The sequence below is a fragment of the Mobula birostris genome, chromosome 10 (assembly GCF_030028105.1).
Source record: "Mobula birostris isolate sMobBir1 chromosome 10, sMobBir1.hap1, whole genome shotgun sequence".
Lineage (NCBI taxonomy): Eukaryota > Metazoa > Chordata > Chondrichthyes > Myliobatiformes > Myliobatidae > Mobula > Mobula birostris.
Genome location: NC_092379.1, coordinates 11,916,353 through 11,942,859, shown reverse-complemented (window position 1 = coordinate 11,942,859; position 26,507 = coordinate 11,916,353). Strand labels below are relative to the sequence as shown.

The 26,507-nt window shown below is 43.5% G+C and overlaps 1 protein-coding gene across 3 annotated transcripts in view; it reads right to left on the bottom strand.

The window, feature by feature from the left end:
• Positions 1–1,407: 1,407 nt before the first annotated feature.
• Positions 1,408–26,507, bottom strand: part of LOC140203825 (serine/arginine-rich splicing factor 7-like) — a 29,540-nt gene continuing 4,440 nt past the window's right edge. Inside the window, exons 2-8 of one of the 3 annotated variants that reach the window (XM_072269924.1) lie at positions 20,196–20,420; positions 18,094–18,273; positions 15,402–15,482; positions 15,264–15,308; positions 12,837–12,884; positions 6,578–6,628; positions 1,408–2,731 (exon numbers count right to left, since the gene is read on the bottom strand). In XM_072269924.1, coding sequence (XP_072126025.1) covers positions 2,677–2,731; positions 6,578–6,628; positions 12,837–12,884; positions 15,264–15,308; positions 15,402–15,482; positions 18,094–18,273; positions 20,196–20,410 — 675 coding nt within the window. In that variant the 5' untranslated portion in view covers positions 20,411–20,420 and the 3' untranslated portion in view covers positions 1,408–2,676. Of the gene's footprint in view, positions 2,732–6,577; positions 6,629–12,836; positions 12,885–15,263; positions 15,309–15,401; positions 15,483–18,093; positions 18,274–20,195; positions 20,424–26,507 lie in introns of all 3 variants that reach the window. The other 2 variants (XM_072269925.1, XM_072269926.1) reach the window with 2 other exon arrangements.

Below are 26,507 nucleotides of genomic sequence, written 5' to 3'. Positions count from 1 at the left end.
AGACGCTGCTGGGCTTTCTTTGCTATGGAGCTGGTGTTGAGGGACCAGGTGAGATTCTCCACCAGGTGAATACCAAGAAATTTGGTGCTCTTAACGATCTCTACAGAGGAGTCATCCATGTTCAGCGGAGTGGTCGTTCCGTGTCCTCCTGAAGTCAACAACCATCTCTTTTGTTTTGTTCACATTCAGAGACAGGTTGTTGGCTCTGCACCAGTCCGTTAGCCGCTGCACCTCCTCTCTGTATGCTGACTCATCGTTCTTGCTGATGAGACCCACCACGGTCGTGTCATTGGCGAACTTGATGACGTGGTTTGAGCTGTGTTGCAGCACAGTGAACAGCAGTGGACTGAGTACACAGCCCTGGAGGGTCCCCGTGCTCAGTGTGATGGTGATGGAAATGCAGAGGGTCCTTGTGCAAGACTCCCAGGTTAATTTACAGGTTGAGTCTGTGGTAAAGGCAAATACAATGTTGGCATTTATTTCAAGAGGAATAGAATATACAAGCAAGGAGATAATGCTGTCGCAGAATATACAAGCAAGGAGATAATGCTGTCGCTTTATAAGACACTGGTTAGGCTGCACTTGGAAGTACTGACGACAGTTTTGCGCCCCATATCTCAGAAAGGATGTGTTGTCATTGGAGGTTCACAAGGATGATTCTGGGAATGAGGGGTGACCTTTTACAACAGAGGTAAGGAATTTTTTTTTTTAGCCAGTGGCGAATCTGTGGAATGCTCTGCCACAGACAGCGGGGGAGGCCAAGTCCGTGTGTATATTGAGGGTGTAAGTTGATAGTTTCCTGATTGATCAGGGCATCAAAGGATATGGCCAGAAGACAAATTTATGGGGTTGTATGGGTTCCAGGATCAGCCATGATGGAATGGCAGAGCAGACTCAATGGCCTAATTCTGCTCCTATGTCTGATGGACACTGTTCAGCAGCAGGCCTGAGGGGCTTTAATCAGTTCAAATTTTCACACACACATCAATGTCTAAAACACCAGTCTCAATACAAACCAGCTTCCCCTCCTTGTCTCAGCCTATACACTTCCTGCAGTCTTAGGAAAACAGCGAAGGATGCCTCCCACCCCGGTAATTCTCTCTATCCTCTCTTTCAATCAGGCAGAAGATACAAAAGCTTCAGCAACCACCACCAGGCAAGGGCAGCTTCTATCCTGCTGTTATCAGGCTGATGAGCTCTTGATCTAGTTCGCCATGGCCCTTAATTGTTTAGTCTACCTGCTCTGCTGTTTCTGGAAAAACTAACACTAAGTTCTTCCTTTCCGTTTTTACTGCCTTGATGTACTTGTGCACAGACAGCATGCAAGTAAAACTTTTCACTACATTTTGGTACATGTAACAATAATAAAACAATTACAATTCCACATGCATTCTGTGTTCTTTATTCCCCCCCCCCTTTAGTTTCAATGATATCCTATGTCCTAGTTATGAAAATGGCAGCACAGTAGCGTAGTGGTTAGCACAATGCTTTACAGTACCAGTGACCTGGGTTCAATTCCTGCTGCTGCCTGTATCACCCTGTGACCACGTGGGTCTCCTCCCAGTGTCCAAAGACGTACCAGTTGGGAGGCTAGCTGCCCACTAAATTATCCTGTGATGAGGCTTGGATTAAATCAAGGGGATTGCTGGGGGGCGTGTGGCTCGAAGGGCCTGTTCCGTGCAGTATCTAAAAAAAAGGCATACCCTATTGTCTCCCCATCTCTTAGCACCCCATTTTCCTGTCCTGCCTATACTGCTCTCATTGTGAAATACTTTACATACCAGAATAATAAAAGCAGGTGATAATCCAGTTCAACCTTTTAGGACCACCAGTTCTTACCCAGTCAGCAGCAAATTTTTAATGCAACAGAGTATGTCCAGACCCTTCAGGACTGAGTAAGAATTTCAGGCTGTGTACTGCATTCATTCTCTGACATCAAACGGAACTATTGAATACTGTGAATCACAAACATGGAGTTACACACACAAAATGCTGGTCAGGCAGCATGTACGGAAAGGAATAAGGCTGAGACCCTTAATCAGGACTGCAAAGTAAGGAGGCTGTGGGGGAGGAGGAATAGGAGTACAAGTTAGATGACAGGTGAAACAAGGCGAGGAGGAGGACGGATGATGTGAGAAGCTGTGAGGTGATAGGTGGATGAGGTAAAGGGCTGAAGATGAAAGAATACCTAGAAGGAAGCCATTCGGAACCCATGTGCCACAGAATCCACCCCACCACACCATTTTAATACTAAGAAAACACATCTTAAGCCTTTTTCTTTTTATTGGGAATTGAAGGGGCAAAAAAAACCTAAACAGACAAAAATAGTCAACCAGTTCTGAAGCATTAGAAACGTTCAATTTTTAAACCTTCATAACATTAGCTTCACACGCTGCAACAAATTCACTGAAGCAGAATTACCTTACTCTGATAAAGGTGTCAAGTTTAATACAAATGTGAGCTGTTTATTGAAGCCCTGTCAGCTGGTGCAGCTGCTCCTCAGATGCTGTACACTATATTTCACAACATTCAACAACATTTACTTGGACCAAATGAAGAGCAGTGACATTTCTGTGGAATGCATGCATATAAAAAGGCACTAAAACATCTAGGTTAGTTAAAAGGTTTGTCAGGTGATGAGGGCCCCCAATGCTGTGCTCTTCACAAAGGTCCATTTCAGTCGTCTCTTGTGGGACTTGGGCTCTTCCGCGAACCTTCCGATGGGGAATGACTGGAGGGGAGAAACAGAAAATACTCTTTTAAAAGACGGCAACGTAATTCACACGGGATTAACGGCAACTTGTCCCTCGGGGGGGGGGGGTAAAATCACACAAGGCAAAGTAAATACTCAGCAACACACACAAAATGCTGGTGGAACTCAGCAGGTCAGCATCCACAGATATGAATATAGTCACCATCTCGGGCTGAGACCCTTCCTCAGGACTGAGGAGGAAGATGGGAAGACACCAGTATAAAACGGGGGGAGGAGGGGAAAGAGGCTAGCTGGAAGATGAAAGGTGGGCAGGAAAGGTTAAAGGCTGGAGATGAAGGAATCTGGGGGAAATACTTGGAAGTATTGAGAGCAGCGTTGGGCTCCTTACCCAAGAAAGAATGTGCTGGCATTGGAGAGGGTCACAAGAACAATTCCAAGAATGAAAGGGTTAATGTACGAGGAGGCAGGGGATCGCACTGAAACCTATCGAACGTTGAAGGGCCTATATAGAAGGAATGTGGAGAGGATGTTACCGCTAGTGAGCAAGTCTGGGACCAGAGTGCACAGCCTCAGAACAGAGGGACATCCATTTAGAACGGATGAGACATTTCTTAAGGCAGAGGGTGGTGAATCCATGGATTTGGCTGCAGAGGCCAAATCATTTGGTATATTTAAAGCAGAGGTTGATTTAAGGCAGGAGAATGGGGTTGAGAGGGATCATAAATCAGTTAGGATGGAATGGCAGAACAATCTTGGTCTGATTCTGCTCTGATGCCTTATGGTCTAAATCTCTCATCTGCAAAAAATGAAATCCAAAAGCAAGACCAAGTAGCAGAATGGAGGGACCAATGACAAGCAGCATGCATCGCTTACAAGATAATTAACCACGTGGTATGGATCATCCACCACATACTGGGATGGCATTAGCTGATCAGTTTGGGTTTTTGTAACAATCCAGCTTTCCCAGGTATTTCCTTACCAAATACAGCTCTGCAGCCTGCTATGATGGAATCTGAACTTGCAATCTTTAAGACTTCCTAGTCCAATATTCAGTGTTAGTTACAGGATAAATTCTACTCCCTTACTTCCCAGAGACTGTGCAGGGACCAAGATTGAATGGAATGATCAATGCCAAGTCAAGACACTTGGGAGTCCACAGTGAATTCTTCATACATATCACAGCAAGCTTTTACACAGTGCAGAGAAGTATGTACTAAACTAAACTTCACATCTTTTGTTGCCTCATGCATCCATGTCAAACACCAATCTAACCAAATTCTCTAATGTTGCAGAGAAATGTATTTCCAATATTTGGATTTCATCCTGATGGTAATGCTATAAAAGCAGGGTATTTGGTAGTTCAGTTTTACCAAGTCCAAGGAGCACCACTCCTTCCTCAGACAAATCAGTTCAACTATAGACTGTTGCTGTTGCCACAAAAAGCAAACTGGTGGAAGAACACAGCAGGTCAAGCAGCATCTGCGGAGGCAGGACATTCCAGAACCTCAAAGTGCTGTTTCCAAGAACCTAACAGCTTCCAGTGCCGATGAAGTATCTTGACCCGAGATACCAACTGTCCGTTTGCCTCTACAAATGATGTACTACTCCGAGTTCCTGTTTTTAGTCTAACAACCCAAGTTCTCTCACTTTCAAAACTTCTTTAGATGATTTTGGTTTTTCATCATCATTATGTGCCGTGTCTAATGACATGAGAAATCATGGTCTTTCCATGACCATGATTGTTCATAGCAAATATTTCTACGGAAGTGGTTCACCATTGCCTTCTTCTGAGGTGCCTTTACCAGACGGGTGACCCCAGCCATTATCAATAAGCTTCAGAGATTGCCTGCTTGGAGTCAGGGGTCGCATAACCAGGACTTGTGATATGCACCAGCTGCTCCTCCCATGCTTCACATGACTCTGATTGGGGTGGGGGTCAAACAGTTGCTACACCTTGCCACAAACGGTGACCTGCAGGCTAGTGGAGGGAAAGAGTGCCTTACACCCCCTTTGGTGGAGACGTTTGGTTTTTATATACAAGTAGTTCAGCTGTAAAGGCACAGCAATATGTGGCAGCCGCCACCTCATCAGAACAGGCTGCTGGCAGTAACAGGTTTGCGTGAAAGCTTAAAATGCTAACTTACTCTCTCAGGAGTATCATGAATATATATACACACACCCACACCCCTACGGCTTGGTGATTGTGCTTCAGATTAGTGGACACATTGAAGGCAAATAGACACCAACAGTACTAATCCAAAGAGCAACAAGATTTTGAACATCTGCTCTGTTAAATTCTCTACACTGCTGCTCTTATCCCATTCTTCACACATCCCCTTCTCTACCCAGCAAATATTTTGTCCAACCCTACGTCCCTGTCATGAGAAGTGGAAACGGGCAAGAAGCAAGGCTGTATAGGCCAATCTCCTGTACCGTGGACACAATGGATTATAGAAAACACACCATCGACTTTGGACAAGGAAGACAGGAGGTCAATGGTCTGTGCTCCACTGGGAGCCAAGCCCTCCCTCCCCAAAAAAAGCTGGCAAATTTAAACACAAGCACTCACTTAATTCTGGTCAAGACCGCATCCCTAAAATCCACACGTGCTTTGCATCTGTTGGGCTTTGTGCGCCTATGTTGGTTGACGTGCTTGATTCTTCTCATGTCCATGCTATTCAATCACAGTCCTTGTATCCTATTTTTACCCAGAGGTGGCCCACAAGTCATATCTTTTCCCTTAACTCAAACTCACAATGTTCAGTGGGTCTGTGGGGAGTGGGGGGGTTGTAGGGAAATTGATGTACAATGGAAGGGAGAAAAGTAGTGGATACAGCCCAGTCCTTCACAGGTAAAGTCTGCAACCGCATCACCACCAGCCCTGACACTCCTCTGCCACCTGACCTAAAAACCCTCCACCCTCATCATTCCCAACATCCTTTGTTCCTGCCAGATTCGCTCTTTGCTCTACGCTCTACTTCGACGAATAGAGTACCGCCCAAAAGTCATAAGCACGGTAGCCATATATACGTGCCTAAGACTTTTACAGAATACTGCACATCACATAGAAAACCTAGTTTCAAATAAAGCTCTCCAAGTCAAAGAGAAACCGTTAATATTTTGGATCTATCAGAACCGCAAACCCGAACTCTTGAGTCTTTTCCCAGTCTTTTCCATTTTGTTTCAGATTAGTAGCACCCGCATTTAAAAAAAAATCCTCAACTATGCAGTCCTATTTGGATCCCAGTATCCCTGGAGTTAATTTTTTAAAACTTTATTTTTAAATCGAATTTTATTTAGAGATAAAGCTTCCCTTTATTCTGTGAATAATTTACCCTCTACAATTTTTCCACCAGGGAAGCGTTTTCACAGCAGTTATCCTTTTCTGTCACAACCCCACCAGAATTTTAAGTTTCAGAAGAATCAATTCTCATTCTTCTAAGTTCCAACAAAAATCTGCACTTCCTAAATGAACGTCACAGGTGGCGGGGTGGAGATGTTTCTACCCGAGGAGGTATAAAGCGCTCCTTCCCTCTGTTAGCCTGCAGGTCACCCTTGGGCAAGGTGTAGCACCTGCTTAGCCCCCGATCAGGGTCACGTGAAGCCATGGGAGCAGGTGGTGGCTGGTCATGAGAACAACTGGTGTAGATCACAAGTCCTGGTTATGCAACCACTGACGCCAGGCAATCTCTGAAGAGTAACAGAATGACTGGGGTCACCCGTCTTGTAAAGACACTGCCCTGAAGAAAGCAATGGCAAAGGACTTCTGTAGAAAAAGTTTGCCAAGAACCATTATGGTCATAAAGACCATGATCACTCATGTCATACAACACAACACATAATGACGAAATGGACGTCACTTACCTTTCTCGTTTTATAGAAAGAGATCTTGATCGAGACCTTGATCTTGATGGGCTGAACAGAAGGAGAAATAGAATTCTCAATACCTTAACAATACATAGCGCCAAACCCGCCACAAGCAGTCCACCACAGCATCACACACTGCCCCAGTGTCAGCCGCAACGCTGATCATTGTCACACCAATCACAAACATATTGTGCACGACTTAGACTGCAACTACACTCCAAGCACTTGTAGCCCAATCACGAGGTGCACGGCTCCAATCGCATTGCAACCATTTTGCTCACTGTTCTGATCAGATTACAGCCACAGCACTCACTTAATTTTTTAAAAGTGTTTTATTTTATTTAGAGATATAGCACCTTTCCGGTCCAACAAACTCACACTGCCCGATTAAACCCATGTGATCAATTAACCTCCTAACCAGTATGTCGTTGGACCGTGGGAGGAAATTCACATGGTGACGGTACAAACTCCTCACAGCGACGGAACTTAACCCGGGTCGCTGGCACTTTAATACCGCTACCGTGCTGGCCTTTCCCCTGCAGCCTTCAAGTTGTGATACTATCATGGCAGAGGTGATCAGCCAAGAATAATCAGATTATTTCTCTACACCACAAGCTCTTCGTGCCTTCAGATGTTGAGAAACCTGGCTCCGTTAGAACCAGGAATGTGTGACAGCAACAATTTGGCACACTGACCAAAAAAATATATTCTGCCTTGATAACCATTCATGAATGAAACAGATGAGCCATTGTTCAGATTTCAGGCACAGTTGAGCAACACACTACAACAGTGCCTTTTAGATAGCAATGAATCCTTTTGCATTTGACCGCAGTGGCTCAGTAGTGCCAGGCAAGGATGGAGTACTGATACAAGCCAGAGTGAAGCCATGATTTCAGAATGGGCAGGCTGTAGGGGGAAAAGAAATCAGTGACACAATCCAGAGTACTTCTAGATCCATGAAGCCCCACTGTATGAGGTTAAGCATGGACCAGGAAACCTCCCAGCCTTCCTCAATGAACCAGTACTCAATGCTAAAACCATCCAAGAAAAGCACATGACAGAGTGGAGAACGTACCAAGCAGAGAACAGGGACCTCCAATTCTATAAGTGCCTTGGCAGTGACACTCATGACCAAACTGGCCAAGTCAAGGATATAGCTGTGAGACAGATGAACCAATGTGAGAGTAAATCTATTCTACCATATCCTCACCTATACAAATATATCTGCTCAGGACTGGAAGCGACCACACCAGAAACATCGCAGAGATGATTCGGACCTCACTTAACGTTCGTAACACATCCAACGGCTGACAAACATGAGGGTCTGAGACCCATCAGCAGATCTGTGTTCTAGCACAACATGTAGCTTCAGAGGCGCCCAGAGGAATCCCATGCGGTGACACTGTACAAACTCTTTACACACACAAAATGCTGGAGGAACTCAGCAGGTCAGGCAGCGTCTATGGAAATGCATAAACAGTTGACATTTTGGGCCGAGACTTTCTTCAGGAAAGGAAGGGGAAAGACACCAGAATAAAAAAAGGTGGGGGGGGGGGGGGAGTGGAGGAGGATTGTTTGGAAGGTGATAGATGAAGCCAGGTGGGTGGGAAAGCTAAAGGGCTGGAGGAGGAATCTTTTTAGAAGAGAATGGACCTTAGGTGAAAAAGGACAGGACCCAGAGGGAGGTGACAGGCAGCTGAGAAGAGCTAAGAGGTCAGAGTGGGGAATAAAAGATGGAAAGTGAGGAGGGAAGCATTTTTTTTTACTGGAAGGAGAAACTGATATTCATACCATCAGGTCGGAGGCTACCCAGACAGAATAAGATGCTGTTCCTCCACTATGAGGGTGGCCTCATCTTGGCCATGGACCGATAAGTCAGAAAAGGAATCAGAATTAAGATGTCTGGCCACCGGGAAGTCCCGCTTTTGGCACATGGGTCGGAGGTGCTTGACAAAGCAGTCTCCCAATTTACAACAGGTTGCACCAATTTAGAGGTTGCATCGGGAAGGAAAGAGGAAGGAGACCAAGTTTATCCAAAAGGACCAGGGCAATAACTGAATGGTAATGCCACTACAGACAGGTGATAGCAGCATAAATTCCTGACTTGGAAATAAATGGAAATTCCTTCATCGCCGGCTCTCAAACCTAGAACCCCTGGAAAATGCCTTCAACAGACAGTTCAAAGTGGCAGCTCAATATCATCTGTGTAGGGCATGAAATCTGATAACTGTGTACCATTGATAGAGGAGGGAAGGGCATGGGTGGAAAATATTTAGTTTTCTGAAAGGCACTCCCTGAGGTGTCACACTTATTCTGCCTTCACCACAGACAGGAACATTTTCAGGACCCCCAAGTATTGTTGGTAGAAAGTCAGTCATCTAGCCAATGTCAAATGCCTTTGTGACCGTTATCTTTGCAACCTGAAGTTGGGCCCTGCAGAATCAGGAGGCAAAAGAGGAATAGCTAGCTTGCTGAAATTGATAAACAATTTTGAGGACTAGAGTGGTAATAAGTGAGAAGTGGGCCCTGACAGACCTGTGAAAGGACCATTATTACTAGCAGTTTTAATTAGCAATCTTGACTTTGTAATAAAACGCTAAATTCCGTGACGCAGCTGGCTGGTGGTGTAGTGGCATTAGCATTGGACTTAGAGAGGACGACTCAGAATACAGATCTGGCCGGCTCCTTGTACACTTTCTATCCATGCTAGATTTAGCATCGCGATAGCTACTCGGTCTCATTAAAAAAAAAGTCAACTGCTACGGAAACGGCAAAAAAAAAAGCGCCACCTGATGTGCCACAACGTGCAAAAAGGAACAAATTCATACACGACACCAGCTGAGGAAGAATAGTCAACATTAATGAGGGAGATCCAAGCCACAAGGCAACACCAGCAACACACACACACAAACAAAATGCTGGAGGAACGCAGGTCAGGCAGCATCTATGAAAATGAACAAACAGTTGACGCTCCACACTGAACTCCTCCTTCAGGGCAAGGTGGCATTAATAAGTTCACAGCATAGTGCTCAATGAAAAAAATAATTTAAGAAATGTAAAATGTGAGTTTAGAAAGGTTAAAAACACAATGCTTACTGATAAGAGTTGCAAAGGAATCTGGAGTATAAAGCAGTAGCAGTTCAATGAGAACTAACCAAGCACAAGAGCTGGTTTCTTCAAACATAGAATTCAGAAATAGAGATTCCAGTCTTCTGACATCTGTTAGATCAAGTACCACGTGCGTTACATTGCACAAGCTGTCTCCATGTAATGAATGGGTTTCCCTTACAGACATCTAAAGTTAATTTTGCCCATTAAGCCAGAAAATGCACAGAAGCCACAACATGGTATAAAACTGAATCAGGTTTACTATCACCAGCATATGTCACAAAATCTGTTAACTTAATGGCAGCAGTACAATGAAATCCACAATAAATAGAGGAAAAAACAGAATTACAGTAAGTATACATATATGTCTATTATGGGTGGTGGGGATCCCTAATGATGGACACAGCCTTCCTAAGGCACCTCTCCTTGAGGATGTCTTGGGTACTATAGAGGCTAGTACCCACGATGGAGCTAATTTTTACAAGTTTCTGCAACTCCCTTCAATCTTATGCAGCAGCCCTCGCCCCCCCCCCCCCCACCCCCGGTACCAGACGATGATGCACATTTGTAGAAGTGTGAGGGTTTCAGTTGGCAAACCAAATCTCAACTCAAAATGAAAGATAGCCGCTGTCTTGCCTTCTTTATAGCTGTATCAATATGTTGCGTCCAGGTTTGGTCCTCAGAGATCTTGACACCCCGGAACTTGAAACTGCTCACTTTCTCCGCTTCTGATCCCTCTATGAGGATCGGTGCGTGTTCCCTCATCTTAGCCATTGTGAGGTGCACAATCAGCTCTTTGGTCTTTCTGACACTGACTGCAAGGCTGTTGCTGCAAGATCGCTCAACTAACTGGTGTATCTCATTATACGTACAAGGCTGATAACAAAGATCTACTAAAAGCAGAAAGGGGAAGACAGGGTCTGCTCTCTGTGGGAATAACCATCTGTTATGCTGGATACATCCTAGGATTTGCTGGGACACATCAGTAGTGATCTAACCTGGGGCCAATGGGCGTTTCAGTTCTTTTACACAGGACTCCCTAACCCAGCCAGGGTTGATCAGACTCTGGTTTGTGTTGCAGAGCATTGGTCCACGGGTCGGGCCTCTTGATCCATAGCTCGCTGGAGGCTCGCTCAGCAGCCTGTGCCTGTCCTGATAGCTCCTTTCACTGCAGCCCCTGAATGCCAGGGGGGGAATAGTTCTGCAGAGAGAGCGGCCAGCAAAACCTCTACATCCCACCTCCATGGGCTCACATCATGCCCTCTGACACTGCTCTATCACCTCCTGGTAGTTGGCTTTTTTATGCTTGGACGCCTCCTCAAGCCAGTCTTCCCACGGCACTGTCAGTTCTGCCACGAGCACCTGCAACATTTCTGACAGCACATCTCTGTGATTCATGAATTTAAGGCTAACCACAAATCCAGCGTTCGTAACCCAGGGAATGCTGATACTATAGCACTATACAAAGATGCGCTTGACAGAATAAGAAAATAACAATTGAACGCACGATACCAGAGCAACAATGCTAATCTGCTCAGGAAAAGATGACTGAGGCGGGTCCCTTCTTCACTTCTTGGAAAGCAAAAACTGAGGCGTATTTGCAGAAGAGCTAAGCTCTAGGCCAACATTACAGAGCAGACTACACAAAGAAAAAAATTACAAGTTTTGAGGCAAGAACATGCATGAAAAGAAATTAATTAATTTAGTACATAGCTATGGTTAACAGGTAGCAAGAGGAACAAGAAAGGTATGGCAAAAATTATTGGACTGAGGCAAATAAAAGCATGGATTGATTTTATTCAAATGGTTTATGCCTACATCTCATTACAAACACAAGAGGTTCTGCCAAAAACCCAGCATTTTTTGTGTGTTACTCCTACACTATGTTGTCGATGTTTACTGATAAAAAAGCTTGCCAGGATGGCCTTGTAACTTAATGTAGGAGATAGCATGGTGGAGCACACTTGATGGACCAAATGGCTCAATTCTGCTCTTTGTCTTACGGTTTTACAAGCAAAGGCATGGATGTAGGCTTCAACAGTAGAATAGATGAAGCAAAGATGGAAATGGACTATATTATGGCTATTAATTTATTGACATACAGCACAGAGGCCCTTAGAGCCATGCTGCCCAGCAATCCCTCAATTTCATTGTAGCCTAATCGAGGGACAATTTGCAATGAACAGTTAACCTGCCAGCCAGTAGGCCTTTGGACTGTGGGAGGAAACTGGAGCACCCGGAGGAAACCAAATGGCCACAGGGAGAATGTACAAACTCCGTAAGGCAGCAGTGGGAATTGCACCCGGATCACCTGTACTGTATAGCGTTACGCTACTGTGCCATCCCTATTATGCAGCGGTTGTGTGGTAGGCCTATCCAGGATTAGGTTAAGGTGCGATAGCTCCTGTTGTCAAATGCTCCATCAGTTACAATCAAGGCTGTTAAAAATTAAACTATACTTACACAGAATCACCAAGCATCAGATGGGGATAACATTGGTGTGGGGAAAACAAATGCTAATCATTAACCACCTCCAACCCAAATACTTTCTTGAGCAAGGTTTTAATTATCCACATTATTCATACTTGGATTCTTTGAACATGTCTGTCTGCAATGCTACAAAGTGCCAAGGAACAGTTTTACATTAAGGCTACTGTATTAATGAAATGTGCCCGATACCAAGTAGCTAAAAAGCAGCCAGAGTTAAACATGGGGTTTATTTTATACACTGAAGAACTGATCTCATTGCCTGCATCATTCCACTGCAACAGCGTGAGTTATGAGAGCATTGCTCTCAAGTCCTCAAGTGTTGGCAGAACACACAGCCAAGTTGACCCTGGCTTGTGTCCAACGTCCACAAAGGAGGACAGAGTGTATCAGATGGAAATCATCCAGGAATGCAGAGGTTAGCTGATACAACCTATGACCACAAGTATGTTAGGTCACTTAACTTGGTACAGGTCCAGAAATGAACTTGGAACCTTCCTGCTTGCCTGGTTCGGTCACATACCAAACCAGACGTCCCGTGGGTTAAACATTTACCTCTCTTTAATTAAGAGTCACGTATGGAGAACAGCTGCCCTTTGACCTCCACAGAAACCTGCTGATACTGTACATACAAGACAATATGCTTCCAACTTCCACCTACCTCCTCCTCATTGGAGATCTGGACTTGGACCTCAATGGAGTGAGAGATCTGCAGAGAGGTGAGAGCTGCCATTAAAGCACCATATGTCAAATATTTCACACTATGCCATAAACATACTATTTTACAAAGACATTTGAAAACGCCCTACTTCATTTGGCTTATACTCCCATGAACTGGAAAAACAGGTCTTACATTGATTTTCAAAACAATTTCTGCTACTTCATTTTACACTGGGACCCACTGCATCAAAATCCCAATCCAGCTAATGTATTTTTTTCCTGGTAACAGGGTTTTAGTATGTTGCATCTTCATAATAGAATGCTACATAATACAATACAAGCCTCTTACTAAAGATTTTAATCTCAGTTACATGGACTCAGACCAAAAGGATAAAATTGAAAAAGCAAGGGTGTAGAGTTGGTAAAGATCTGACTTTCATGAGACTTTTAAATGAGACTTTCAGCTTTTAACAGCACTTATTGTCAATGAGCTTCCTCAAAAAGGTGGCATCTAGCGGCGGAGGCTGAGGGGAGATCTAATAGAAGTTTATAAGATTATGAGAGACATAGATCGAGTAGACACGGAGTATCTTTTCTCCAGGGTTGAAATGTCTATTACCAGAGGGCATGTATTGAAGGTCAGAGAAGGTAGGTTCAAAGGGAATGAGAGCGCTAAGTTTTTTTGTTAACTCAAGAGTGGTGAATGCCTGGGATGCGCTGCCTGGTGTGGTGGTAAAGGCAAATGCATCAGAGGCTTTTAAGAAATGTTCAGATAGGCACATGAATGAGGAAAATGGAGCGATATAGGCATGGCAGGTAGGAGTGATTAGCTTTTGATTTACTTTTTAAGCTGGCTCAGCACAACATTGTGGGCCAAAAGGCCTGTTCCTATGATGTACTGTTCTATGTTCTATTAATGACCCCCATCACCCAGGACATGCCCGTTTCTCATTGCTACCATCAATGTAGTGATACAGGAGTCATACACTCAATGTTTCAGGAACAGCTTCTTCCCCTCCACAAGGACAATGAACCCATGAACACTACCCCAGTACCTTTTCTGCTTTCGTTTTGCATTACTTATCTTACTTACACACACACAAGCACATAGAAATGTACGCAATAATTGTAATTTATAATTTTTTTAATGTATTGCAATGTACTGCAGCTGCAAATCAACAAGTTTCACGATATGTGCCAGTGATATTAAACCTAATTCTAGATTCTATTTTGCTTATCTCCCAGCTGCATTTACCTGCCATTCTGCACATACACTTATGCATCCACATGATGGAAAACACTGAGCACCCCCCTATTTGACTTCCCTCAACTGCACACAGTTTCTACCACTGCTTTCTCTCCCATATTCATTCATGCCTTTCAGTTTACTGTCCCCATACAGACCTGTTAATAAGCCTTCAGCAATAAATTGGCCAGCAAGTTAGTCAAATCATTTGACTTTATGCCCTAATTTTGTTCTCCACTTACCCCTTTTTTGCAACTTAAAAACACTATTTCAAAGTCCTAGACCACAAGACGTAGCAGCAGAATTAGGCCATTCGGCCCAAATCTGGTCTGCCATTTCATCATGGCTGATTTAATATCCCCCTCAACCCATTCTCATCTTCTCTCTGTAACCTTTGATGCCATTACCAATCAAGAACCTATCAACCTCTGCTTTATATAGACACTCAATGACTTGGCCACCACACTTGAATTCCACAGATTCACCACCCTCTGGCTGAAGAAATTCCTTCTCACCTGTGTTCTAAAGGGACGTCCTTCCATTCTGAGGCCGTGCCCACTGGTCCTAGAAACCCCCACCATAGAAAACATCTTCCCCACGTCCACTCCATATAACCCTTTCAATATCTGATAGTGTTGAATATTTTCCAAGCTTTGATGAAAAACTATCCACATGAAATACAACTCTTCTGCCTGATCTGCTTAGTACTTCCATAATTTTTAATATATAATTTCAGACTTCTAACATGCCATTTTAAATTTGTTTACTTGAGTTCACTTTCCCTTTTATAGCTAACCAAAATGCTATAAAATAGCATTGTTCCCAGAATGAATGCTGTTCACATCAAACTGGCCAATCACATTAGTAGGAAGTTCCAATTCTCCAGAACTCCAGAGATGCCATTCCACCACTCCTCAACCAGCATGTTTTGCCATTCCATAAGACAATTAGATATAGAAGCAGAGTTAGGCCATTTGGCCCATTGAGCCTGTTCCATCATTTCATCATGGCCTATCCATTTTTCATTGCATTAGACTGTCATTAAATTGCAACTCTACCAGTACCCATTCTGCAGCTTTCAATTCACTGATAGTCTCAGCAAACTGATTTCTACTGACCTCTCAATGAGATCAGCACCCAAACTACCCACGTCCCATTTTAATGACTTTAATTGCCACTCACCGACTTCTCCTCCTAGAGTACGAAGGAGAACGGGAACGAGTTCGGCTGCAATAAAGCATAATTTACATGGTGTCAATCTCCTCAAGGAAAGAAAAAGCAACAGCGCCCAAAACTGAAGTCGCCTCTCGATTTCCTTACCGATCGCGGCTGCGGGACCTGGTATAGCGGCGGCCTCTGGATCTGGATCTTGAGCGGGAACGAGATCTAGACCGAGATCGGCTAAAACAGAAGGGACCATTGTCAGCTTGGTGGACATAAGTGTGCGTGCAACAGTTAGCCATGCTGCACCAAGTGTCAAAAATTATTAAAATGGTTACTTTTAAAAAGTTAAACGTGGATTCGCAGAGCCAATTTATTGAAGTGTTAAAAAAGTCACATTAAAATTAAACACTTTTATTAACAAAGGCTTGTAAAATTAAAAACTACGCCTGATAAGAAATTAACCTTTACAGAACAGATTAGCCGTCTCTGCCCTCAGAGAGATCTAGAAGATCTAGAAGACGCAGGTTGGTCTAATTACGTTCATTTCTCGTTGTGTCTAGCAGATCTTCCAAACACAGAAAGCCCAAATCAGGATACAAGTGGTGCTTGATTGAGGAATATTGGAGGGGAGTTTAAATTAGGACGGACTACGCTGGACGCTCCTCTAGCAAACCGCAGAGCCTGATTAGATGGCTTGATGGGCGTACTTTAGCGTTACATCTTTTAAACTGGCCAATTTTCTGTATCTCAAAGACTGTAGATTGATTTTTTTTAAGGCAGGACGAAGCAGAACCTCAGGTAGAGGACTGGCATATGCACACAACAGAAGATCTGAACCCGCAGTGGCCAAAGTTTGCTAGAAGGCCCGATGCCATGAGGGTCAGAAGGTCATTAATCATGGCGAGAGACTCAAATGCAGCAACCTGAAAGGTTGGATCAGGTGAATCGTTAGCCAAAGAATAATTACACCAGAAACATTGTTAATAGCCCTTGAAAAATACAGTACAACTGGTGGCCAGGGATAAACAATGGCAGGGTTAGAATTGAATCAATAAAAGATCAACTTTTTAAGTTGCAAGTGAACAACTAGATGATTCAAATGGCATTCACGGCCTTTGAGCAAAGTGGCGTTTATTTAAACCGAGTGTGGTTTTGACCCTTACTCGCCAATAATATGACCAGATACCTGCGGGAGCTGAACTCCACAGGAACAAAGTTTTGGTAATTAGAAATTTGCTGGAATTAAAGATCAGTGTGGGCACGGCCAATAACTTTGCAAAAAAAAAACAGCACTCATTGTTTCATCCCTGGCACCAATACAATAAATAAGTACACAATCCTCAAAACGAAACCAGCGAACCTCTAAACTATGCTAAGGATCTGTTTTCATTATCACATTGAAATGGTCACAAGAAATTCTAACCCACTTAAATGGTTGACATCTGATAACGTGGACTGATTTGGTAGGACTTTCTCTTGCTCAAAGTATTCAGGTCCATGGGGAAATTTGATCAGTCAACATTATGACATATACCCTGTGAAGTCCCAATTAGCAGGGTTCGACTGCAGGATAAAATAGAGGGCATGACTTGAAGGTGAGAGGGGGTAGGTTCAAAGGGAATGTGAGGGGAAAGTTGCCTTTTTTTAAAAAAAACTTAATGGTGAATGCCTTGAATGCATTGCTTGGTATGATGGTAAAGGCTTTTAACAGATGTTTAGTTAGGCACATGAATGTGAGGAAAATGGGAGGATATGGACATGGTGTAGGAGGGATTAATTTTGGGGATTTTGATTTACTTTCTAGCCGGCTCAGCACAACATTGTGGGCCGAGGGGCCTGTTCCTGTGCTGGACTGTTCTAAAACTACAGTACGGTGCAAAAGTCTTAGGCACATATAAGTAGCTAGAGTGCCTAAGATATTCGCACAGTACTGTATATTGGTTAAAATAGAAAGGTGGATGAGAAACAGACAAAAGAGGGCTTAACTTTGTATTAGCTCAGTAGTAGTAAGTGTTACTTGGTAACAGGAAAGATACAGTTTACAGTACTGTGCAAATATCCTAAGCACCCTTCCTATATATACTGTATGTGCCTAAGACTTTGGCACAGTACTGTACACTACACATTGAAAACTTACTTTATACATATATACAGGGCAATTAAAAAATAGTTTTCAATATTCAAATGTATACTACTTAGTATTTAAAAAGACATCAGACATATAACATATACTTGCATGTGAAAGAATTAAACAGAAATTGAATTCAATTTTCTTAAATTCTGGAGTTACATGAGATGTCTCAAGTGTAACAGATGTATAATTACTATGAAGGTGATCCAAATTCAGTTACCTACAGTTTAGAGGAGACCAGTTTTGAATATCTGAATGCTGTGCTGCTTTTGGTGCAAGCCCAAGGAACAAGCATGCAGACAAAGTGCCACCTTGGAGAAAACAATACCGCCTTCTAAACCTGTAGGTAACAGACCGTCACTAGTGCGCAAGGTAGGACTTAAGCTTTACCAGACAGCTGGTTCACTAGACCAGGAGCTTCACCATACTGGAATTTAAGAACCAAAAGTGCATCATATCTGGCAAAAAAAATGTTCGACTGACACAGAGCGCTTGTCATCTTTCAATGAAACTCTTGTGCTAGGGGAACACCACGCTGGTAAAGTTTACTCAAACTGTCTTACCGCTCTCCCTGTATTTACACATTTTTATTTTGCTCAGATTTTTCAAGGGCCGGTTACGTATACATCACTTCCTTCCTAAGATTAGTTTACTCAGCTGACCTTAAGATGCAAGACTACCTGTAACACTTCAGCCCCGGTGTCCACCGCAGCTTACCTGATGCCACGCCTCCTCTTGCTGTAACGGTAGCAATCGTAGGCATAGTGGCCGCGCTCACCGCACTGGTAGCAGCGGTCATTGGGGTCAAACTGGCGCCGAGCAGGGGGGCGGCCAAAGCGCGATTTGCGCGACATCCCATTTGATAGCTCAACACGCACCCTCGATCCACAAAGGACCCTGAAAAAAATTCCAAGGAGAATGTATTGATGGTGCTTGCATTGGAGACGGTTGTATATCCACATTAAGTCCCAATCCCCACACAGAATTCTCAATGCTCTGGAGACTGAGGAAGCATTAGTCACGTTAGTCATACTCCAGACTGAACCTGCACTTTTCCTCACCAAGAACAGCACACGGGTTTTCATTCATAGTAAAACTCCAGAAGCATGTAATGGAATTGAAAAGTGGCATTACAGGTAGATAGGGCCTTAAAGAAAGCTTTTGGCACATTGGCCTTCATAAACTAAAAGTACTGAGTACAGGAGATGGAATGTTATGTTGAAGTTGTACAAGACATTGGTAAGACCTAATTTAGAATATTGTGTGCAGTTTTTGTCACCTACCTACAGGAAAGATGTAAACAAGGTTGAAAGAGTGCAGAGAAAAGGCTGCTGCTGGGTCTGGAGGACCTGAGTTACAAGAAAACATTGAACAGGTTAGGACTTTACTCCTTGGAACAGAGAATATTGAGAGGAGATTTGATAGAGGTGTACAAAATTATGGGGGGTATAGATAGGGTAAATGCAAGTAGGTTTTTTCCCCACTGAGGTTCGGTGGGAACTACAACCAGAGGTCATGGGCCAAGGTTAAAAGGTGAAATGTTTAAGGGGAACATGAGGGGAAACATCTTCACTCAGGGTCGTGAGAGTGGAATGAACTGCTGGTCAGCTCAATTTCAATGCTTAAGAGAAGTTTGCATGGGTACATGGATGGCAGGGGTTACGGAGGGCTATGGTCCAGCTCCATGGAAGCAGGCGGTTTAAATGCTTCGGCACAGGCCAGATGGGTTAAAGGGCTGTACTCTATGACTATCTGGCCTAGAGGTTTCAACAAAATAAAGAGTGAAATTTCCAAAAAACACCAAAGCAGCCTTTTGAAATTTATACCCACACTATTCCAAGCAACTTATTTTTAAAAATAAATCACATTTTTCCAAATGAACTGTATTAAAAATTTCATTACTTAAATATTCATCATTGGTTAATTATCTTTTTCTACTAATTGCTCCCAACAGTGCTATCCTACTAGTGGGTCTCACAGCTATGTCCAAACAATGACACTTTCAAGACATGCCATCAAAAGTCCGGCTGACTCCACCAGTTCTTCTTAAAGAACAATGCAAACGCCTCCCTACTCTCCACAGAAAATACTGACGGCATTCAGCAAGTGAAAAGAGGAACAAAGTTAATGATTCCAGTCAAAGATCCTGCAGTAGAGCTCACCCCCCCCCCCACTGCAGAGTTTGGTTAACTAACAGACGCATGAAAGAGGCTCAACTTGTTTGTTAGAAGAGATTGAGCAGAGATCTTTACGATTAGAAAAGGATGTTCTAAGATTTTATAACTTTACAGAAGATATTTGCACTGAAGGATAGACTAAACCACAGTCCATAAACATACTTCCACCCAAGAGAGTTTTGGGGTTGATAAGGTTTTTAGAATATAAAGCAACCAAGGGTTTACAGGACCTAACTCAGAGTTGATGACAGAGGAAGGCACCTATTTTGACTCCTTTTTCTCATGTTTTACCACCACTAATTAATCGAAAAGATAATTCAGGGAAAAAAAAACTCCTTCCCAAATAGTGCCAAGAAGATGCAACTAATCTGGTCTTAATTGTCCCAAATTCCATAAATATATTTAAAGAGAATGCAGGTTAAATGCAAGAGAGAATGAAAGGTAATAGGGCAAGATGAAAAAGGATCTGTGATGTCCCCAGTAGAGTTATAACTACCTAGAATCTGTTGGGATGAAAGAACTCACAATTTTATGGCCCAGAAACTTATTGTTCACAGACAGTTTCATCTTACGGCTTCCAGTGGAAACTGAGAATGTTGGTACTGTATCTGGAGAGTTTGAGAGGTCTTCCAAGATACTCACTTGCCATCCATCCCACGCACGGCATCTTCAGCATCCCTGGGGTCTTCGAACTCCACAAAAGCAAATCCCGGAGGGTTTCGTGCTACCCACACATTTCTGAGGGGGCCATAGTAACTGAAAGCACGCTCCAGCTCCCCTTTGGCAGCTCCTGTTCCCAAATCTCCAACATAGACTTTGCAGTCTGAAGCTCTGGAGTTTCTGGAGTAATACGCCATTCTTCAGCTCCTACTTAACACCAAAGCAAAAACAAAAAATAAGGTTTAGAGATAGAAGGATGTTTTAATTATATAGGACTGATAATTGTAGCAACTGGGAGCTTTTAACCTTATCAACATTATCCCTCCACATACCGTTCATCATCCTACCTTCACCCAAACACTGATACAACCAAACTTATATAGACCCCAGCTCCACTGAGATTGTCATGAAGGTGCAAAGTAACAAGATCACTAAAGGAAAAGCAATTGATTGTGCCAATTTTTAAAAATAAGACAAACCCTTGAAGCAATAATTCCAGCAGTCAGCCATTGAAAAGATTAAAACATCAGGGAAGATAATACTTAGGGCAGCACGGTAGGGTAGTGGTTAGCACAATGCTTTACAGTACAGTACCAGCAACCCGGGTTCATTTCCTACCTCTGTCTGTAAGGAGTTTGTACGTTCTCCCCGTGACTGCTTGGGTTTCCTCTGGGTGCTCCAGTTTCCTCTGATGGCTCAAGTATGCAGCAGTTGCCAGATCATTGTAAATTGTCCTGTGATTAGGCTAGTGTTAAAGTTGGCCGGTGCGGTTCTAAGGGCCACAAGGGCCAGTTCCACACTGAAGCTCAATAAATAAGTTTAACTCTCAGGTTTGCTTTAAAATAGAAACATTTTTATCTCTGCGATCTCCTCTATGAAGCAGGTGAGTGTTTTTAAATTCTGTATCAAGTGACACTGTGCCTAGTGTCACTCTGTGTCCTAATATCCTCTCGAAATTTACACCACCTTTACTACTGCCAAGCTGAAAAGAACCAGTGCCAAGGACAGGACATGGCCACCATACTCGAGTTTTGATAGCAGACAGCTCTTACCTACTCCGAGTACAGGTGGGATAAAAAGCCCTGCTTATAATTTTAAATTCAGGTGGCGCTCAGAGCAAAATTGCAGCCAAACATTGATATGTTTTTTAATTTAATGTGGAGATTCATTAATATCTAAGACTTATTGTTCAGATTTGCACTGCTGATACAACAAATCTCCAGAAAGCCCCAGACGGGTCAGAAAAGCTCAGTTTCTCAGTCCAAAGAGACTGCTTGAACCTTCTGTTTACATGTCTTCAAGTCGAAGTTGAGGAGTTAATAAGCCTTGGTCCCACAACAACCTATCCACGCGCTTAAAATTCTTTCACCCAGTCGGGCACCTGCTTTAAGCATACCTCCAATGAGGTAGTTTTCAGATTTACTTGTATTTGATTCCATCCCAGTTTTATTTACAAAGAAGCATTACAAAAAAGGATGTGTTTAGGATGGTATTGTGAATATTGGTAGCTCAGTTGAGGTATTTGGTGTTGTGCTGTTCACCGAGATCGGCATTAGCTTGCAGACGTTTCATCACTAGTCGAGATGACACCCTCAGTGTGCAGTTGTTGGTGTTTCTCTCTGGGAGAGCTTGCATTTATCGAGGCCCCCATTCACTTCCCTCGGTTCTGATGGCTACCCCTTCAGTTGATCTCTGAATTCTATTGGCTTGTGTTTATTTGGCTCTTTGGGGTTTGTAGATGGTGTCTATTTTAACATACTTGTTTACAGAATTATCAGAAGAGAATTGTGCTTCTAAAAGATTCCTGTGCCAGCTTCGTCCCATAGCTCTGTGCACAAACATATCGAAATAGAGCCAAACAGCCAAAGAAATGCAAGCCAATGGAATTCAAAGGTCAACTGAAGGGGTAGCCAATCAGGACAGAGGCAAGGGAACAGGGGCCTATACAAACACAAGCCCCTCCCAGAGAGAAACACCAACAACTGTGTAGTGAGGGTGTCACCTCCACTGATAAAATGTCGGCAAGCTAAATGCCAAGTTCAGCGAACACCGCCAGAAGGATGGGTTAAAGTTATTTCAGTCATATCAGGGAAAAATAAAGAACTGCAGGCTGCTGCCACACTCACTATATACATATAAACCCAGAGAATTGCCTAAACATGATATTGTGTACACAAACAGCTATGCAGAAATTAAACAAGATATCTGATTCTATGGACCCGGGTGGTGGGGTGAGGTACGTCTCTACCAAAGGAGGTGTAGGGCCTCCTTCTCTCCGCTAGCCTGCAGGTCACCCTTGGGCAAGGTGTAGAACCTGCTCAGCCCCCGATCAGGGTGACGTGAAGCCCTGGGAGCAGGTTGTATGAGCAGCTGGTGCACATCATAAAGACCTGGTTATGGCAGGCAGACAGTCTCCAAAGAGCATTGATAACGACTGTGGTCACCCATCTTGTAAAGACAGGTAAGGCGGCAGTGGCAAATCACTTTTGTAGAAAAACTGGCTAACAGCAATCATGGTCATGGAAAGACCATGACTGCCCACATCATATGACACCTCATACATGATGATGAGGCGGACTTCATTTTCTCACTGATGTATTCGCACAGCACTGCTCACTCCTTTGTGAGCCTTGTATATCACCCCTTGCATTGTCACTCTGCACCTGCCACCAGAAGGAATTCAACTGCCTCCAACAAACCTTTCTAGTCCTCCTATGGCTTCTGAAGATTAGCTCAATCACTTCTTTACTTCCACCTCACCTCTAATAGTCGTGGCCGCAGCAAATACCTCTTCACTTTAGAATCAGATTTATCGCTGACATAGGTTGGGATGGGAAATTTGTTGTTTTGCAGCAGTAGTGTAAGACAAAAATGAGCCCAAGTTATAAAAACAGGAGCAAAAGTTGAATAATGAGGTAGAGTTCATGGACTGCTCAGAAATCTGATAGAGGGGAAGAAATTGATTGAATACTACAGCATATTAAGGGCCTACTCCACAATCAATCCACACGTTCCCTCCCACACAGCCCACAACCCCCCATTTTTATTACATCAATGAGCCTACGAGGCTTTTAAATGTCCCCTTTAAGACAGCTTCTACCACTGCCCCTAACAGTGTGTTCCAGATACCAACACTCTAAAAAGAAACTGTCATCTCCTCTAAACCTTTCTCCACTCACCTTAAACAGATGTGTTCTGTATTGGGCATTGTCGCCCTAGTAAAAAATATATCAGTTCATCACTCTAGCAATGCCTTTCATAGTCTGATACACCTTTATCAAATCACCTTTCACCCTCCACTGCTCCAAAGGAAATGCCCTAGCTTGCTTGATCCTTCTTCATAAGACGTGTTCTCTAATTCAGGTAACTCTCCTCTGCACCCTCTCTAAACCTCCCATACCTTTCCTATAATGACGTGACCATACTGAACACCATATTCTAAGTGTAGTCTAACTATACAGTTTTATAGAGGCAAAATTACCTCATGGTTCTTGAACTCAGTTCTCCAACTAATGAAGGTCAGCACACAATACGTCTTCTTCACCACTTTATCAACTTGTGCAGCAACTTTGAGAGATTGATGGATTTGGACCTCAAGATCCCTCTGTTCCTCCACACTGCTAAGAATCCTGCCATTAACTTTGTACTCCACCTGCTAGTTTGACCTTCCAAAGCCCATCACTTCACACTTTTCCAGACTGAACCTTTCCAGAGCTGCCACTTCTCCCCTCCCAACTCTGTATCCTGCCAATATTCCAACATAGCCTACAGAACCTACTGTACAATCCACAACACCTCCAAGCTTCGTGTCACAAGCTTATAAACCCACCCATCCACTTCCTCATCCAAGTAATTAAAAAAAAAAATCACAAAGAGCAGGGATCCAGAACAGATCGCTGCCAAACACCACTAGTCACCAAACTCCAGGTGGAATACGGACCATCTACTACCATTCTATCTCTGAAAGCAAGCCAGTTCTGAAACCAGACAAGTTTCCATCAATCCTACACACGACTTTCTAGACATGCCTTACCATGGTGAACCTCATCAACCATCTATATACACCACTGTAGCATTAACATGTTTTGTCACCTCCTCAAAAAACTCAATTAGGTTCATTAGACACAACCTGCGTCTTACACAGCCATGCTGATTATCGCTAATAAGACTATGGTTCTGCAAATGCTCATTGATCCTGTCGTTAAGAATTCTCTCCAACAGTTTTGCCTACCACTGTCGTAAGACTCACTGGTGTGTAATTCCCAGGATTATCCCTACTACCTTTCTTGAACAATGTTTGTATCCAATACTACTTGTGTGGCCAGGGAGGATGAAGAGATCGTCACCACCCCAGCAATCTCTTCCTTTGCTCCCCAACGTAAACTGGAGTATACCCAAACATGAGGAAATCTGCAGATGCTGGAATTTCAAGCAACACACATAAAAATTGCCAGTGAACGCAGAAGGCCAGGCAGCATCTATAGGAAGAGGTACTTTGGGTCTTGGCCCGAAATGTCGACTGTACCTCTTCCTATAGATGCTGCCTGGCCTGCTGCGTTCACCAGCTATTTTCATGGAGTATACCCCTTCTGATCCTGGGAACTTCTCTATCCTGTTTTGAGGAGATCCAACACTATCTTTTTCTTACCTCAGTACGCTCCAGCACATTAGTCTGGTCTATGCTGGCCTCACATTTGTCAAGGCCCCTCTCCCTAGTGAGCACTAATGCAAAGTATCCACTGAGGATCTCCACTACCTCCTCCACTTTCAAGCAGGTTTCCTCCTTTATCCTTGAGCAATTCTACCCCAACTCCAGTTCTCCCATTCTTCGTGTCTGTGTCGAATATCTTTGGGGGGGGGGGTCCTTAATTCTACTCACCAAGGCTTTTTCCAAGTCCCCTTCTATTCACCTCCCCTTCAAGTTTGACCTTCCAAGGTACATCCCATTCTAGTTCTTCCAAGTCCCTTCTTAAACTCCTCCAGGCTACATTATAATTCTCAAGAGCCCTGCCTGATTATTGCTTCCTAAACCTTAGGTATGCCTCCTTCATTCTCTTAGCTGAACGTTTCACCTCTCTTGTCAACCAAGGTTCCTTTACCCTACCATCCTTTCCCACCTCAGTGGCACAAACCTATTCAGAACCCCACACAAACAACCTTCACATTTCTGTTGTGTATTCCTCCCACCCCCGGGAACCTCAGTTCCCACTTTACACTAACCAATACCACTGTAATTACCCCACCCCAGCTGAATACTTTCCCATACTGTGTTCTCTTATCCCTGTCCATGGCTATGCTAAAGGGACTGGAACTGAGATCTCCATCTCCAAAATATGTAGCCACTGAGAGATCTGTAACCTGACCAGGTTCAATGCCGAGTATAGATCCCACATGCCCTCTCAAGTTGGTCTGTCCATGAACAGTAGCTCACTATTCTTCTTTTGCACCTGGTTTTTAATGCAACAGTATTCATCTTGCATTGTACTGCTTCACAAACAACACAGCATTATGGCAGTGATATTAAACCTGATTTTGATATACCACGTCAGGATTCCTTTCAGGATGCACCTACCGCTGAGCGTGGGTCTTCAGGCCTCTGGACCTCCTGGATGTTACTTGGGAATCAACATGGAACATAAAACTAACATATAGCAATACTGTGCCAAACAAACTACTTAAGCCAATACAACTATTTCCTCCGGCCTGCGCATGGCCCATACTCATGCCTATCCAAAACTGCACAACCATCTCTGAAAATAAAGAACCTGACATCTACCAAGCCCCTCTCCAATGTTATCGAACATTGCCTGAGCATGAATCTTTTTTTTAAATATAATTTTTATTGAGTTTTCGAAGTGATTACATAGAATGATACTATCTACCCTCCCCCCTCTCCGATATATAACCCTACCTGAGGAAAAAAAAGAAAAAGGAAGGAGAACTGTCTGGATATTGGAAGGTTTCACCTGAGCATGAATCTACCCCTGCCTATGTAGTCTTAGCCACAGAACCTCATTAATGGCCAGTCCCCAAGTGTCAACTCGTAAAATACTACAAGAGTCTCTCTTGGTCTCCACCCAGTTCTCAACACCATTACAGCCCTTCAGATTTTCCAGGAATCTAATTTAAAATATCACAGAAAGAAGGCTCATGCACCAACACGCAAAACAGAAACTCCTGAAGCAGCATTGAAATGACAAAGTAGACAGCTTTGAATGGGGTTTGTGCACTCAACTTTTAGATAGTCATTAGAATTCTAGAGCAAGGAAAAAAGCCTTTTGGCCCAATTCAGCC